Source organism: Zea mays, chromosome 9 (assembly GCF_902167145.1).
Source record: "Zea mays cultivar B73 chromosome 9, Zm-B73-REFERENCE-NAM-5.0, whole genome shotgun sequence".
NCBI classification, from domain to species: Eukaryota; Viridiplantae; Streptophyta; class Magnoliopsida; order Poales; family Poaceae; genus Zea; species Zea mays.
Genome location: NC_050104.1, coordinates 40,353,717 through 40,366,125, shown reverse-complemented (window position 1 = coordinate 40,366,125; position 12,409 = coordinate 40,353,717). Strand labels below are relative to the sequence as shown.

Below are 12,409 nucleotides of genomic sequence, written 5' to 3'. Positions count from 1 at the left end.
GATAAGTTTGGGGAATATCAGTGTCCCAAGAATCAGTATGAGAAAAATAAGATGAAGTCAGTACCATACGCTTCAGCTATCGGAAGCATTATGTATGCTCAAGTATGTACTCGCCCTGACTTAGCTTTTACCACCGGGATGCTTGGACGCTATCAGAAGAATCCAGGCATAGAACACTGGAAAGCAGTCAAGAAGGCTCTAAGGTACCTTCAAGGTACTAAAGGTCTCATGCTTACGTACAGAAGATCTAATTCCCTACAAATAGTTGGCTATGCAGATGCCGACTGGGGAGGGTGTAGAGATACACTGAAGTCCACTTCAGGGTATGTCTTTATGCTCTCTGGGGGAGCTGTTTCTTGGAAGAGCTGCAAACAGCCAGCGAGAGCATCATCGACAATGCACGCTGAGTTTGTAGCTACGTATGAGGCAACTGGACAGGCGATATGGATAAAGAAATTCGTACCCGGATTAAGAGTGGTTGATAGCATAGAGCGACCACTGAGAATTTACTGCGACAATGAGCCAGCGGTATTTTTCTCCCATAACAATAAGTCAAGTGGCTCTGCCAAGTATATTGACATTAAGTGTTATATTGTTAAGGAGAAGATTCTGGATCACACCATTCAAGTTGAGCATATAAGAACCCATCAGATGCTTGCGGATCCGCTCACAAAAGGTCTTCCACCCAGTGTGTTTAGTAAGCACGCAGCCGGCATGGGATTAAGGGAGTACCTATGATCTAGAATCACAGGGGCTACAGATTGCAACATAGTAAAATCTTTCGTTCTGAAGTAGGGGAGCATGTTGTAGTCAATGAGTGCGGTGATACTTAATAGATCATTGTCACGCATTGGTCTCTATGTGTAAACTTGTTAAAGGACGCAATTAATAAAAGTTTGAGTGTGAGGTATGTAGAGAACAAAGGGGAGATTGTTAGGATGTGTCCTCTACACTAGCCGGTTAACAGTAACCGGGGTACGGTTAATCCTAACCGTCTAACCGCGCCCCTGATCGGGGGGGCTATCCTAACCGTTGGTTGCAGCCCCCGGTCACACGACGCCATATAAAAAGATTAAGGGGGCCGACGGGTTTAGCCAACGCTAATCGCTCGACCACAAACCCTAATCGACACTTTGAGAGGAACCGATCCCCAAGGCGCTCGGAGTGACTGGAATCGCTGTGACTATGTCTCAGATCCCCGTTATCCCATCGGGATCTGAGATTCCCCCTGCAGGCAACATTGGAGGAGCTGATCCACCGCCGATCAACGACGGAAATCAATCTCCTCGACACCAGCAGGGAGATCGACAAGAAGGAGGAGGCGGGTCTTCGCTGCAAGACGTCGCCGTAATGAAGGCTAGGAACAACAACGACGGTATGTATACATGTACCCCTCAGTAGAATAGATCTACTCATCATCGAGGTATTTTAGACATGGATTGGTATTCTAGGGACTTAGGAAACGATCCTAAGCACCAGAAATATCTAACAGGTTTCTGTGTTTTTGCCAAAAGTTTAGAGCCCATTATCTCTTTATCTACTAAGTTTCGATCAAGGATCTTATAAGCAAAATTGGAGAGTTGGTGATCATTTGGTAGTAAGACATTTCCTTGATTTGATACACAAATTTAGGTGTAAATCAAAGTTAAAAACCCAGATTCAAAACTTGTATCGTGCGTCGGGAGTAGCAGCTCCGCTGGCAAGCACCACCCGTCCACCGTCCTTGCTCACAGCTTGCTTTCACCACAACACGCAACTGCTCATCGTGGACACGATTAGGATGGAGGTGGCAACCTCAAGAGCTGCTCGTGCCACATGAAGAACGCTAGCCGTGCCACGAGCCCACGACCTCTTTTCTCGGAGTTTCCAGAGCCGGCGACATCTCCCTTCTCTGGTGAAATTGGCCGTGCTCGGCACGTCCGGTCCCTCTAAAAATTGAGCCCTCAGTCACCTTCGCCTCTCTTTTACGCTTCAGCCAGACCTCTCTGAGCTTTCTTTTCTCTTCACCGTAGCCACCACACGTCTATATATGTCTTCCTCGTGAATGGTTACCGGACGCCGCCACAGACCGCTCATCGTGGTCATGCCACACTGGTGAGTATCAAGCCTTCTCGGTTATCGCTGTGTGTTCGTTACGATGTCGTGATCATCATCGGCCTTTACGTTTTGATCGTAGACCGCGGAGCATGCTGAAACATCGTCGCTGTGCTCGTGCCCGGGTGCCTCTACCACGACATGACCTAGTTCAATCGAATCGAAAGCCCACGGGGAACATGGTAGTAATGTCCCCGTCGCCAGAAAAGGTTCGTCGTCGCCGGCGAGCCCGATTGAAGTTTTCTCGGAGCTTTGCTCGGGCCGTCCAGAAGGACGTCGCGATGGGAATTGAAAGGAATGGGAGGAGGCTGTTTGCAAAGTTTGTGACACATTTGATGATTTTAATATAGCTTAGGACCTATGTGCTGTTTGTTCAATCCGTGAGGGCTTCTCTGCATTTATGCGCGCCAGCGCGGGTGGGCTGTGCCTTTTGTGCACAGAGTGGGCCTGTTTGGGCCGTGTTCGGCCCAAAGTCCTTTTAAACCATTTAGTTGTTTTCTAATATATAATATTATGATTTATGTTGTGGACTATAAAAATATGCAAAAAATGATAAAACACATTTTACTGAACTCACAAAAATGAGCACTTCCTGTTAAAAATATTGGTTCTATTTTAACAGATACTTTTCTTTATATGTTTTATTTAAAGTTAAATTAAGTAGCTTAAATTATGAAATTTTAAGAGAATTTTTATAATTAATTTAGCCTCTCTGTAAATTTTGATACTCATTAGAACATGTTTAGTTAGTTAACTAATTTCCACTTTATTGAAATATCTTTTCCTTTAAGAAAAATAAATAACTTAATGGAAGTAGTGAGATAAATAATTTGATATATCTGATTTTTGGATTGTGTGAAGTCCATGGGCTATGAACACTTACAGTAAATCATGGCATGTGATGATGATGGTAGGTAGTTCTAGAATGAAAATTCGAAGCCCTAAAAAGGTTTTGTTGTGCTGGCTTGCAACTGTACCGTGAAGGAAAGTTGTACTCAATACAAAAGAGCTTATTATTCATATTTCATGCAATGTTATGCATCATTATAAGCATCTCACGAGCATACTTAATTACTACGAGTAGTACCCAAACACAAGGAGGTTATCAATGATCAAGTTCCTAAAGAGAACGTCACATCTGTGGATCCAAGTGTGATCTTTGAGGAACCTGAATCCTCTGCTACTTAAGGCAAGCGTAGATGCATTTAACTAGTCCTTTGATGTTTTATAAATTTTTATGCAATTATTTGATACTATGTTGCATTAAGTGATATGAGTTGTGTGAATAACTTAATTGTTCCATTACCAACCTTGATTATATTGATATAATCCTTGAAACATGTTTTACTTAAAATAGCTATGTTTTGTCCTACTCAATAAGTTTTTTTCAAAAAAGATTTTATTATATTGAATGTTGAGATTTGTTGAAGAAATGTGAAAAGGTTAATTAATATGAGAGACCAGGCGATTAACTTGCATCAGGAAAGACGTCCCAGTGTTGTGTTTCCGTCAGAGTCGATTAAGGACCGTTCCGTTACATGCCTGCATGATCAAGAACTTTTTAACTAGCCACATACTTTGGTAAGCCTTACTTTGGCTATTTTATTACTAGAACGGATACCACACACTGGGAGTGAAGAGATGATGAGAGTAGCGTGTACCCTCATGGCAATGGGTTGGACGGTGGAGTATTGTACTCTCGGGTGGCGCAAACCCATTTTGGTTTTGGAGGATCCAAAGGTCAGGTTAACATATGCAAGGATTAAGTGCTACATATGTTGTGTGGTTAGGAATCCCTGGCTGGGATTTTAATCGATTCGGATCGTCGTTGCTTCTCAGATATGGAGACTGTAGGAAATGGTGACGCCTAAGAGGGGGTGAATTAGGACTTCTAAAAACTATTTCTAAACTAGACCACAAATAAATTCTTAGAACAAAACATATGCAAATATGTAAACTACAATATGCAAACTAGGTTTTATCTAAGTGTTGCTATCTCTACCGCAAAAAGAGTTTTGCATCCTAAGTTCTAATCCTAACAATTCTAAGCTAAGAAAAGAGATATTGAAACTTAAGTACTTGAATGTAAATACAGAAGCTAAAGGGTAAAGGTAGAGATAAATAAACTCACGTGGATGTCGCCGATATTTTTATCGAGGTATTCAGAACCATGCAAGGTCCCGACTAATCCTCGTAGGTGCCCCTACTCAAAGGGTAGCCCAAGCAAGGGCCAAGCACCACGGACGAGTAACTCCGTAGAGAGCCATGAGCCTTCTCCACGTGCATGTGGTGCTTCGCTTCTGGCCTCTTCTCGTACGCTCCCTGCCATCTTCACTATCGAGCTTCTAACCGAAATGTCACAGGCCTTGTTCCCTCCAGTACACAATGGCGGTCGCACCATAAACTCGGTTGATGCGGTCTCGCAATACTCACGCCCCACTCAGCACAATTACAACGGCTCGCTCAGGAGCCGAGGAGTTTTATGGGTTTTGCTAACCTCACTCACACAACTAGGAATACACCTAGAGCAAGCGTAATAACGATCTAACTAGCCTAAGCAGTTCACAAAGCACCTATACTAATTACCGAGAGATTCTATTTAGCACTTGTGTGATGGAGCACTTGAAAATGTGTTTCTATGCTTGGGATATGTTGTTTGGGCTCCTACAACATGAAATGGCCGACTAGGGAGGTTTATATAGAGCCCCCACAAAAATCTAGCCATTGGGGAAAGCTGTAGACTTTCTATCTGCGGGCGCACTGGACAGGTCTGGTGGTGTACCAGGGTGCTTGTCTGGATCCCCACGCCAGCTAGTTGTTGGCCTATATCAACACTATAGACGGTCTGGTGACACACTCACCCCGTCCAGTGCTAGAGAGTCGTTGCCAGCTAGCCATTGCTGATAGTTGAAACCGGTCCGGTGGCGCACTCACCGGGTTCTGTGCACTAGCTTCCCGAAGACCCAAGAAGGGATCTCTGGAAAATTGGTTGAGTGCCTCAGTCCGGAGCAACCAATCAACAACCCATTTCTGCATTCTTTAACTTTCTTTTGCTTGGGCTCTTTTGGTCTTGTGTCTTGGACTTGTGCTGAATATTTAAGAGTCCTCTATGTGTCTTTTAGGTCATCTTTTGAGGTGTTGCATTATCAGAGCCTAAGTCCAATCCACTTCGCATCCTGTGAACTTCAAAACACAAACACTTAAAAAAACATTAGTCTATAAAGTTATGTTGATCATCAAACACCAAAATCCTTAACCAAATGGGTTGAGGTTCATTTTCCTTATAGAGACTTCATCATTGACCTGCATCGTAGTTAAGAAGTGAAATGAGAGCTGTAAAATGGAGATATGTGTTGACAAGTGCTTGTACTAGAATAGGCTAATCTAGATTTAGGAAATACCTAATCTGATAAGATAAAATGTCGACTTAAGGATTCACAACTGACGTCGCTTTCTCCATCTTGGTGCCCGCTTTAGCTTTTCGTGTTTTTGGTTTTAGCATGTTGACCATGCCGAACACCACCGGTTTCTTCCCCTTTGACACTTTCATGTCGTTGCTCGCACAACATCAGGGTTGTCATGAGAGTAAGGTAAAATATTCAAACGTCTTCACACCTACACAACGGAGGGGTGTCCCTCACCATCCACTGCTTTGGTCCAATGGAAACAAATTTTCTGTATTTCAAAATTCTACCAAACTTACCACCAGTAACTTTCTCGATGAAGGCGGTCACCGATGCGCTATCGCCAAGAGAGGCAGACCTCAAAGAACTGCAGGTCTCTCTCGACTCTTCAACGAAAGTAACCACCACAGTCTTGGAATCGAGGTCTTCTATGCCACCAGACAACACTTCTTTTCTCCTTTTCGTCCCTCAGGCTATAGCACCGCTGCCCCCTTCATTAATCACAACTTTCATCCCCTTCCCTCTACCTTCACCCTTGACACTAGCAATGACATGCAGACCATAGCTCCACTTCATCATACTCAATAATCAATTTACACGGACTTCGCTCTTTCAGATGTCCAGACCCCTCTCTCTAAGATGGCCAGTCCAAATCGGGGCGAAGGCTTGAACAAACCAAAGGTCGGCCGCCCCCCCTCGACATCACACCAGATGACTGGGAATCACCAAACGCCTCAAGTCGAAGGCCTCTGGGACCCGGAGTCAGAGGACTACGCATGGCTGCCTAGGACCCAGTGAGCCCACCACCAGTGAAGCGGGTTCGCATGTCAGCATCTTTGGCGAGTACGATCCTCGGTTGTAATTAGGTCTAGACCAACATTATTCCGTAATTATCCTAGTGTACAATATGTTACTAAATGTAGTAGGTAACCAAGAGCACACATGTATTTTAGGCCCTGGTCCTTTGATTACCCTATAAATACCTGTTGTCTGGCCTGTGGACGGGACACGTTTGACAAAACATCCGAGCAATCTAGCTTCCCGTTTTGTTGTACTATGTTGCTCTTACCTGCTAACGAGTGTTTAGGGTCACGAATCAGGACCCTACAATAGGTAGCCACCAAAAGACCACCAAAAAAATTATACAATGAGAAGCATGCATGCATGGGATTGTCCGATTCCTTTCTTCATGTAGATATATACGATTGTATATGTATGCATCCATTGTTCTTGTCTTCTTTAATAAAGATGTAAGTTATGCTTGCTTCATGCTTTCAACGGAGACGATGCTGGCTCATAAGTACGTTGACAGAAAGGCACAAACCCACTATATGTATATGGCATGGGACATGTATAGTAGTTCACTATATGTGTATGTGTGCTCAACCAAATTGAAATGTCTTGTCCGATCAATGTCGAGGAAGCACAGCGAAGTCGAGCCATCACCGTGGCCGACTGTGCTCCGGGCGACGCGACCCCGGCAGTGACCGAGATCAGCGCGACGGGGAAGCGCGGCATCCCGGTGCTCGTTGCGCCGCTCCACAGCCAGCGAGAATGTGAGGGAAGCGGAGGGCGCCGCGCCAGTGCGGAGGAGATGATGAGCATGGGGTTCCAGGGCTTCCTCCTCCTGGAGGAGAAGGACGACGACGATCCGGTGGCGCAGCGCAAGAAGTGGTTCAAGGAGATGCGCGGGTGGCTGATGGTGCTGGCCACCGTGGCGGCGTCGGTGACCTACCAGGCCGGCCTGAACCCGCCCGGCGGGTTCTGGCAGGACGGCGACCGCGCCGGCAACCCGGTGCTCCGGGACAGGCACTGGTCGCGGTACATGATCTTCTACTACTTGAACGCCACCGCGTTCGTGACGTCGCTGGTGATCATGGTGCTGCTGATGAACGAGCGGTTCTACCACACGGAGACCAAGGTGGTGGCGCTCATGCTCACCACCTTCATCGACCTCATCAGCCTCATCGGCGCCTACATCGCCGGCACCACGCGCTTCTTCTCCTCCTGCATCTACATCATCGTCATCGTCTGCGTTGCCTTTGCCGGGGTCATCTACTTCGGAGAGTACGTGTGTGGCCGCTAGCCGGTACCATGTGGAAAGCATCTCATCCAATGCGATGCAAATGCAATACCTAAATGCCATGTGCCTTTTTCTTTTTGGCAGGGTGATGGCTGAAATATGCAAGTTCACCGTGAGAAAGATGCCCTGCATGCTCCGACTTACGCAGAACAAGTGGTTCCCAATGCCGGCGGAGGTGGTGAAGGGTCTGCAGCAGGAGGAGGAGCGCATTAGCCAGAAGAGGACGACGGCGGGGAACGGTCAGCGCGGTGGCTGCTGCGCCTGCTGTGCGCCACGCGCGGAGGGCTGATCCTGCGCCGGCACCACGCCTTCAGGAGGGGCGCTGAACAGTGATCTGATTAAACCCCGGCTACACACACACAGTGCACCATCATTTTCAGAACCTGTTGATAATAAAAGACTGCCTACTATGCCACACCATGTTTGTCCTTTTACACTTCTCTCATCGATCATGTATGATCTATCTCCATTCTCCACATAGAGTTGAGGAGGCTTGTGCTTTTGGGGGTTCAGTTGATTTAACACCTGGATTGGATTCATGAGGCCCTTTTCTTCAAAAATACAAGTCTGTTTCAGAGCGATTCTGCTTGAAACATCTCTGTTGTCCGTCTGTTCTCCAGTTTCACTAGAGAATCGAGCTGTTTCTTCATTCAAAAGGATCCCTATAAATATAACGGAAAAGAAACAATTTCTAGTTTGCTCCGAGACTAGTGCTGGTTTGATGACCAATTTCTATTCATGGGGGATTGAATAGAAAGAGGAAATGGAGGGGTTGCTATTCAATCCCCATGGATCCCCTCCATTTCCCTATACTCCTTTATTTGCAATTATTTGAAAACAATAACCCATTTAGTCATTTTACTATACATGCATGCTACACCGTTCACAAGCAATCATATATTGAGTTCTAAGTGCAACTCTGCTTGGCTAATCATAAGCCTTCCTGAGTCTCATCCCTAGAGCTTATGAAAAGGAGACTAGAAGATTGGGTTCAGTTTCACCTGTTGTTCCTATAAATGATAACTAATCGCGTCACATCGAATAACTGCAAAGAATATTTTATATTATTCTCTACATTTACACATACGTATTCAGTGGCGAATCAAGAGCAAATTTAAGAAGGATGCATCTAGCTTTGTGGATGTATATGAATATTTTATAGAGGTACATATATGGTGACATTTTAGCTAAATCTATAGAATATACATTTTTAGGATGCATTTGCACCCGCTAAATATAACCTAGCTTCGCTCCTATCTGTATTTCTAATTGCCTTTGTGCTAGGCAGTAGTTCCATAAAATGTTTCTAATGTTTCTGGGAGCCTATTTGAATTTATGGTGCTAAAGTTTAGCGCTACATTTTAAGATAAACTTTACCACTCGAAGATCCAAACAGTAATGCTAAAAAATGTTAAAAATGAAGTGCTAAATTTTAGCATTCATTAGCAGTTTAGCTCCACCAAGTGCTAAAGCTAAAATTGGTCTAACGCGAAGACATCTATTATCCTCCGCACCCCATTTTCTCTCTCTCCACCTGCATTAATTAGGGGTATAGATGTCTTTCTATTTCTATGTGCTAAACTTTATCACTTTCATCCAAATATTACCCAAAAGCTTAGCATGTGAGATCAAAATATAGGCTCTAGATTTAGCAAAATAAAACATGTTATGACAAAGAACACAAACGACGAAGGGTGACCAAGCATTCATGATAATAAGATTACACTGGCATTCATGATTATAACTTGATCCTGTTCCAGCGTTGAAAATAATTAAGAACGCGGTACAATGAAGAGTTTGACAAACTGGCACGCTTGACTTTATTGTGTAAATAAAAGAGACAAAATTAGACCACTGTGTACGGATGTTGTTGTTTCCGGTCCCTTGTATGTCTGTCTAGACGAAACAACATGTGAACACGACTGAATCATATTCCTTCCTGCCGTGATCGGAGATGTTGATGAAACGAAAAAGATTTGTGCAAAGCTAAAGACACCTGGTACTTTTCTTTATTCGTACGCTATACTTGCCCCATATAGAACCCGCGGTATCCAAACGTGCTGTTTGGTTTCAGTCGTTGTTACAGTAATAATAGTAATGCCAGTGATAATGGTTATTGGTTGTGATTAAATTGGATAGTAGTATCTGATACTATTAGGTCAACTCCAGCAACGCGTATGCGGACGTGTATAACACTGTTTTGTACTGTACATACACAGTTTGCAGAGAGGAGTTTAAAATAGGTAGTGAGATAAGGAGTGTGATAGAGAGTATGCTCGAGATAGTCTTAGAGAGAGCTTAACCAAACAACAATCATGTCAGTCTCCATTTCCCTGCATAATCTATTTACATTACATTTCGGTGAACCAAACACTACCTTAGACACCCATGCACATTTGAGCTTTTGAAGAATTTCTCGCTGTCACGTAGCTATTGTTATTGGTCACGGCTAAGGCTGGTTCCAATGCACATGGTCTATATCTATCACCACATCACCTACGTACGATTTTACTATTGTCGATATGTATCTACTACAACACTCTAACGTACAGTACTTATCGTAAGCCTACAATCACTTCAACATCACATCAACATTTCTTATTCACTCTATTTAAAATAAAACATGTCATTTTATCCGAAATTAAAATAACATAACATAAATACATAAAAATTAAATAATTTATAAATAGTCTGGTATTTTAAAAAAATAAAAAAAATATCAAGTGATCGGTGCCGACAACTCCGGGTCGATACCGACCAGCGTACCCATCCTCATAGGCACGCTCCTTCGCGGTGTTTGTAAGGTTGTCTCCACGAACTTACCCATCCTATCTTGTATCACATCTCCTATTTTAAATTTAACTATATAAATAGTGCAGTCTACGGTGTAAAACAATGTTCTACATGACTATATGCACGATCTGCTGGGACAACTTAAAGTGTGGGAGTGAAATGTCACATGAGTACTTGACAAGATGTTTGGTCCACGAGGAATCAGATCCCATCTTTGACACGTTTTGAACATAAGGCTATCTCAAGCGGTTTACTCACTCTCATCCCCATATTCAAACTCCACTCTATAAACAGAGCCAACCTTAGCATTTTGAGGGCCCTAGGCGAAAGCTAACGAGGTATGTTTCATCTTCATATATGTGTATATATGTTTATGTGTGTAATATATATATATATATATATATATATATATATATATATATATATATATATAATAATAACTAGAGAAAGCCCTAACGCAACAGTATGATCCGGTTGAGCCGCTATAGGTCCGAACGTCTATAAAAGCACCCAGGGCTGCCAGAGATTAGGCTTTTAGCGGCGACGATCCAAGACGGAGATTGAAGCCCACATCAAGGATGTCACTGCATTGGCATCGATGGTTTTCATGGATGAGGATTCCCCCTTCCCCTTAGCAAGGGGATTTTGAGTGATTTGGTAGGTTTCCTTCTCTTATCTTTCTGGTTTCGGGTGTTTTTCATTATCGATGATCGTTTGCTCTGCAAGAGCTTGAGCCGATGAGTCCTTCCCTTCCTCCTCTTCCTGAAGACGCTGCCAATAAGGCAGAGAAGAAAAAGAAGAGGGAGTTGGAGGCAGAGGCCCTAGCGGCGCATAAGAAGCGCTATCATGAAAGAGAAAGGAGAAGAAGGCCGAGCATATGGCTCGCACCGAGCTTGGGAGGATGCGAACACAAGGTTGACTTGTCCCTTGTGGTTCGGGTTGATGATGAGTGATTGTCAACGGGTAGCACTCTAGGGTAGTCAGTGGACTGACCAGCGTGTGAGATTATGCTTGTGCAACCATGTTGGTCGACTTGTGGTGTGCAGGTGTGGAGCACAGGAACAGTGGTTGATAGTTGAGGTGAAGGTCATGCGGGCTCGTGCTGATGGACTGAGAGTAGTGAAGGGCGAGTGCTGGGTCTTGACTGACGAATCAGAGCAGCCAAGTGACCAACCGTGGTGGCTGACACCTGGGACACATAGGGGTGGATATCGAGCAGGCTCGGCTCGGCTCGACTCGACTCGAGCTGGCTCGTTAAGATAACGAGCAGGCTCGGCTCGACTCGTTATGTTAACGAGCTGAAGATCCAACTCGGCTCGACTCGTTTGTCAACTCGAGCTGGCTCGTTTAGCTCGTGAGCTAGCTCGATAATACCATGTCTAGTGTCTACGAACGTATATAAAAACATGTAGCAAAAGAAAAGAAGGAGATCTATGTAGAAAAAAGAATAGAGTTTGCAACTTAAGATTCCACACTCAACAAAGAATAAGATTAACTATAGTAGAGTACAAGATTAACTATATTGGATCGGAGATTATTGTAATTTGACTAATTACTCTAACTCGTTTGGCTCGCGAGTCAGCTCGTGAGCCAGCTCGAGCTGGCACGTTATCGTAACGAGTTGAAATACAAGCTCAACTCATTACAAATTATAAACGAGTCGAGTTGAGTCAAGCCACTATTGAGTCGAGTCGAGCGAGTTAACGAGCTACGAGTTTTTCGTCTAGCCCTAGGACACACACTTGTCCGAGGACGTGGTGGAGTGGACCGTGTTGCCGGCATGGTCGAGGACTAGCGGGACACGCGTCTGATCGTGGAGGACGTGCACGAGGTGCGGTGCTCACGGCAGGTTTGGTGGTTTGAGCCTCAAAACCACTCAGCGCTACGGATGCCTGGTTTTGCTGAGTTTGGGCCTCAAAACTCGGCGGTGGCGGTTCTAGAGGGAACCGGTGGTGGCACGCGGCGTGATCACAGAGGGTGCGTCAAGGCGAAGCAACTCCGTGTGAAGGACGTGGCCATCGGATCAAAAATCTAG

The 12,409-nt window shown here is 44.5% G+C and overlaps 1 protein-coding gene across 1 annotated transcript; it reads left to right on the top strand.

Annotated features, from left to right (window-relative positions):
* The first annotated feature begins 6,842 nt into the window (after positions 1 to 6,842).
* LOC100285411 (embryogenesis transmembrane protein) lies at positions 6,843 to 8,237 on the top strand. The gene is made up of 2 exons (NM_001158304.2): positions 6,843 to 7,565; positions 7,666 to 8,237. The coding sequence occupies exons 1-2, from the start codon at positions 6,895 to 6,897 to the stop codon at positions 7,868 to 7,870; spliced, it is 876 nt and encodes a 291-aa protein (NP_001151776.2). The 5' UTR covers positions 6,843 to 6,894; the 3' UTR covers positions 7,871 to 8,237.
* The last annotated feature ends 4,172 nt before the right edge of the window (positions 8,238 to 12,409 follow it).

What these genes read in the sequence shown, in the direction of transcription:
- LOC100285411 (NM_001158304.2), top strand. Translation starts at nt 6,895, where the DNA reads ATGTCTTGTCCGATCAATGTCGAGGAAGCACAGCGAAGTCGAGCCATC. An exon ending in GGGGTCATCTACTTCGGAGA is followed by an intron (nt 7,566 to 7,665) that starts GTACGTGTGTGG and finishes TCTTTTTGGCAG; the next exon opens with GGTGATGGCTGAAATATGCA.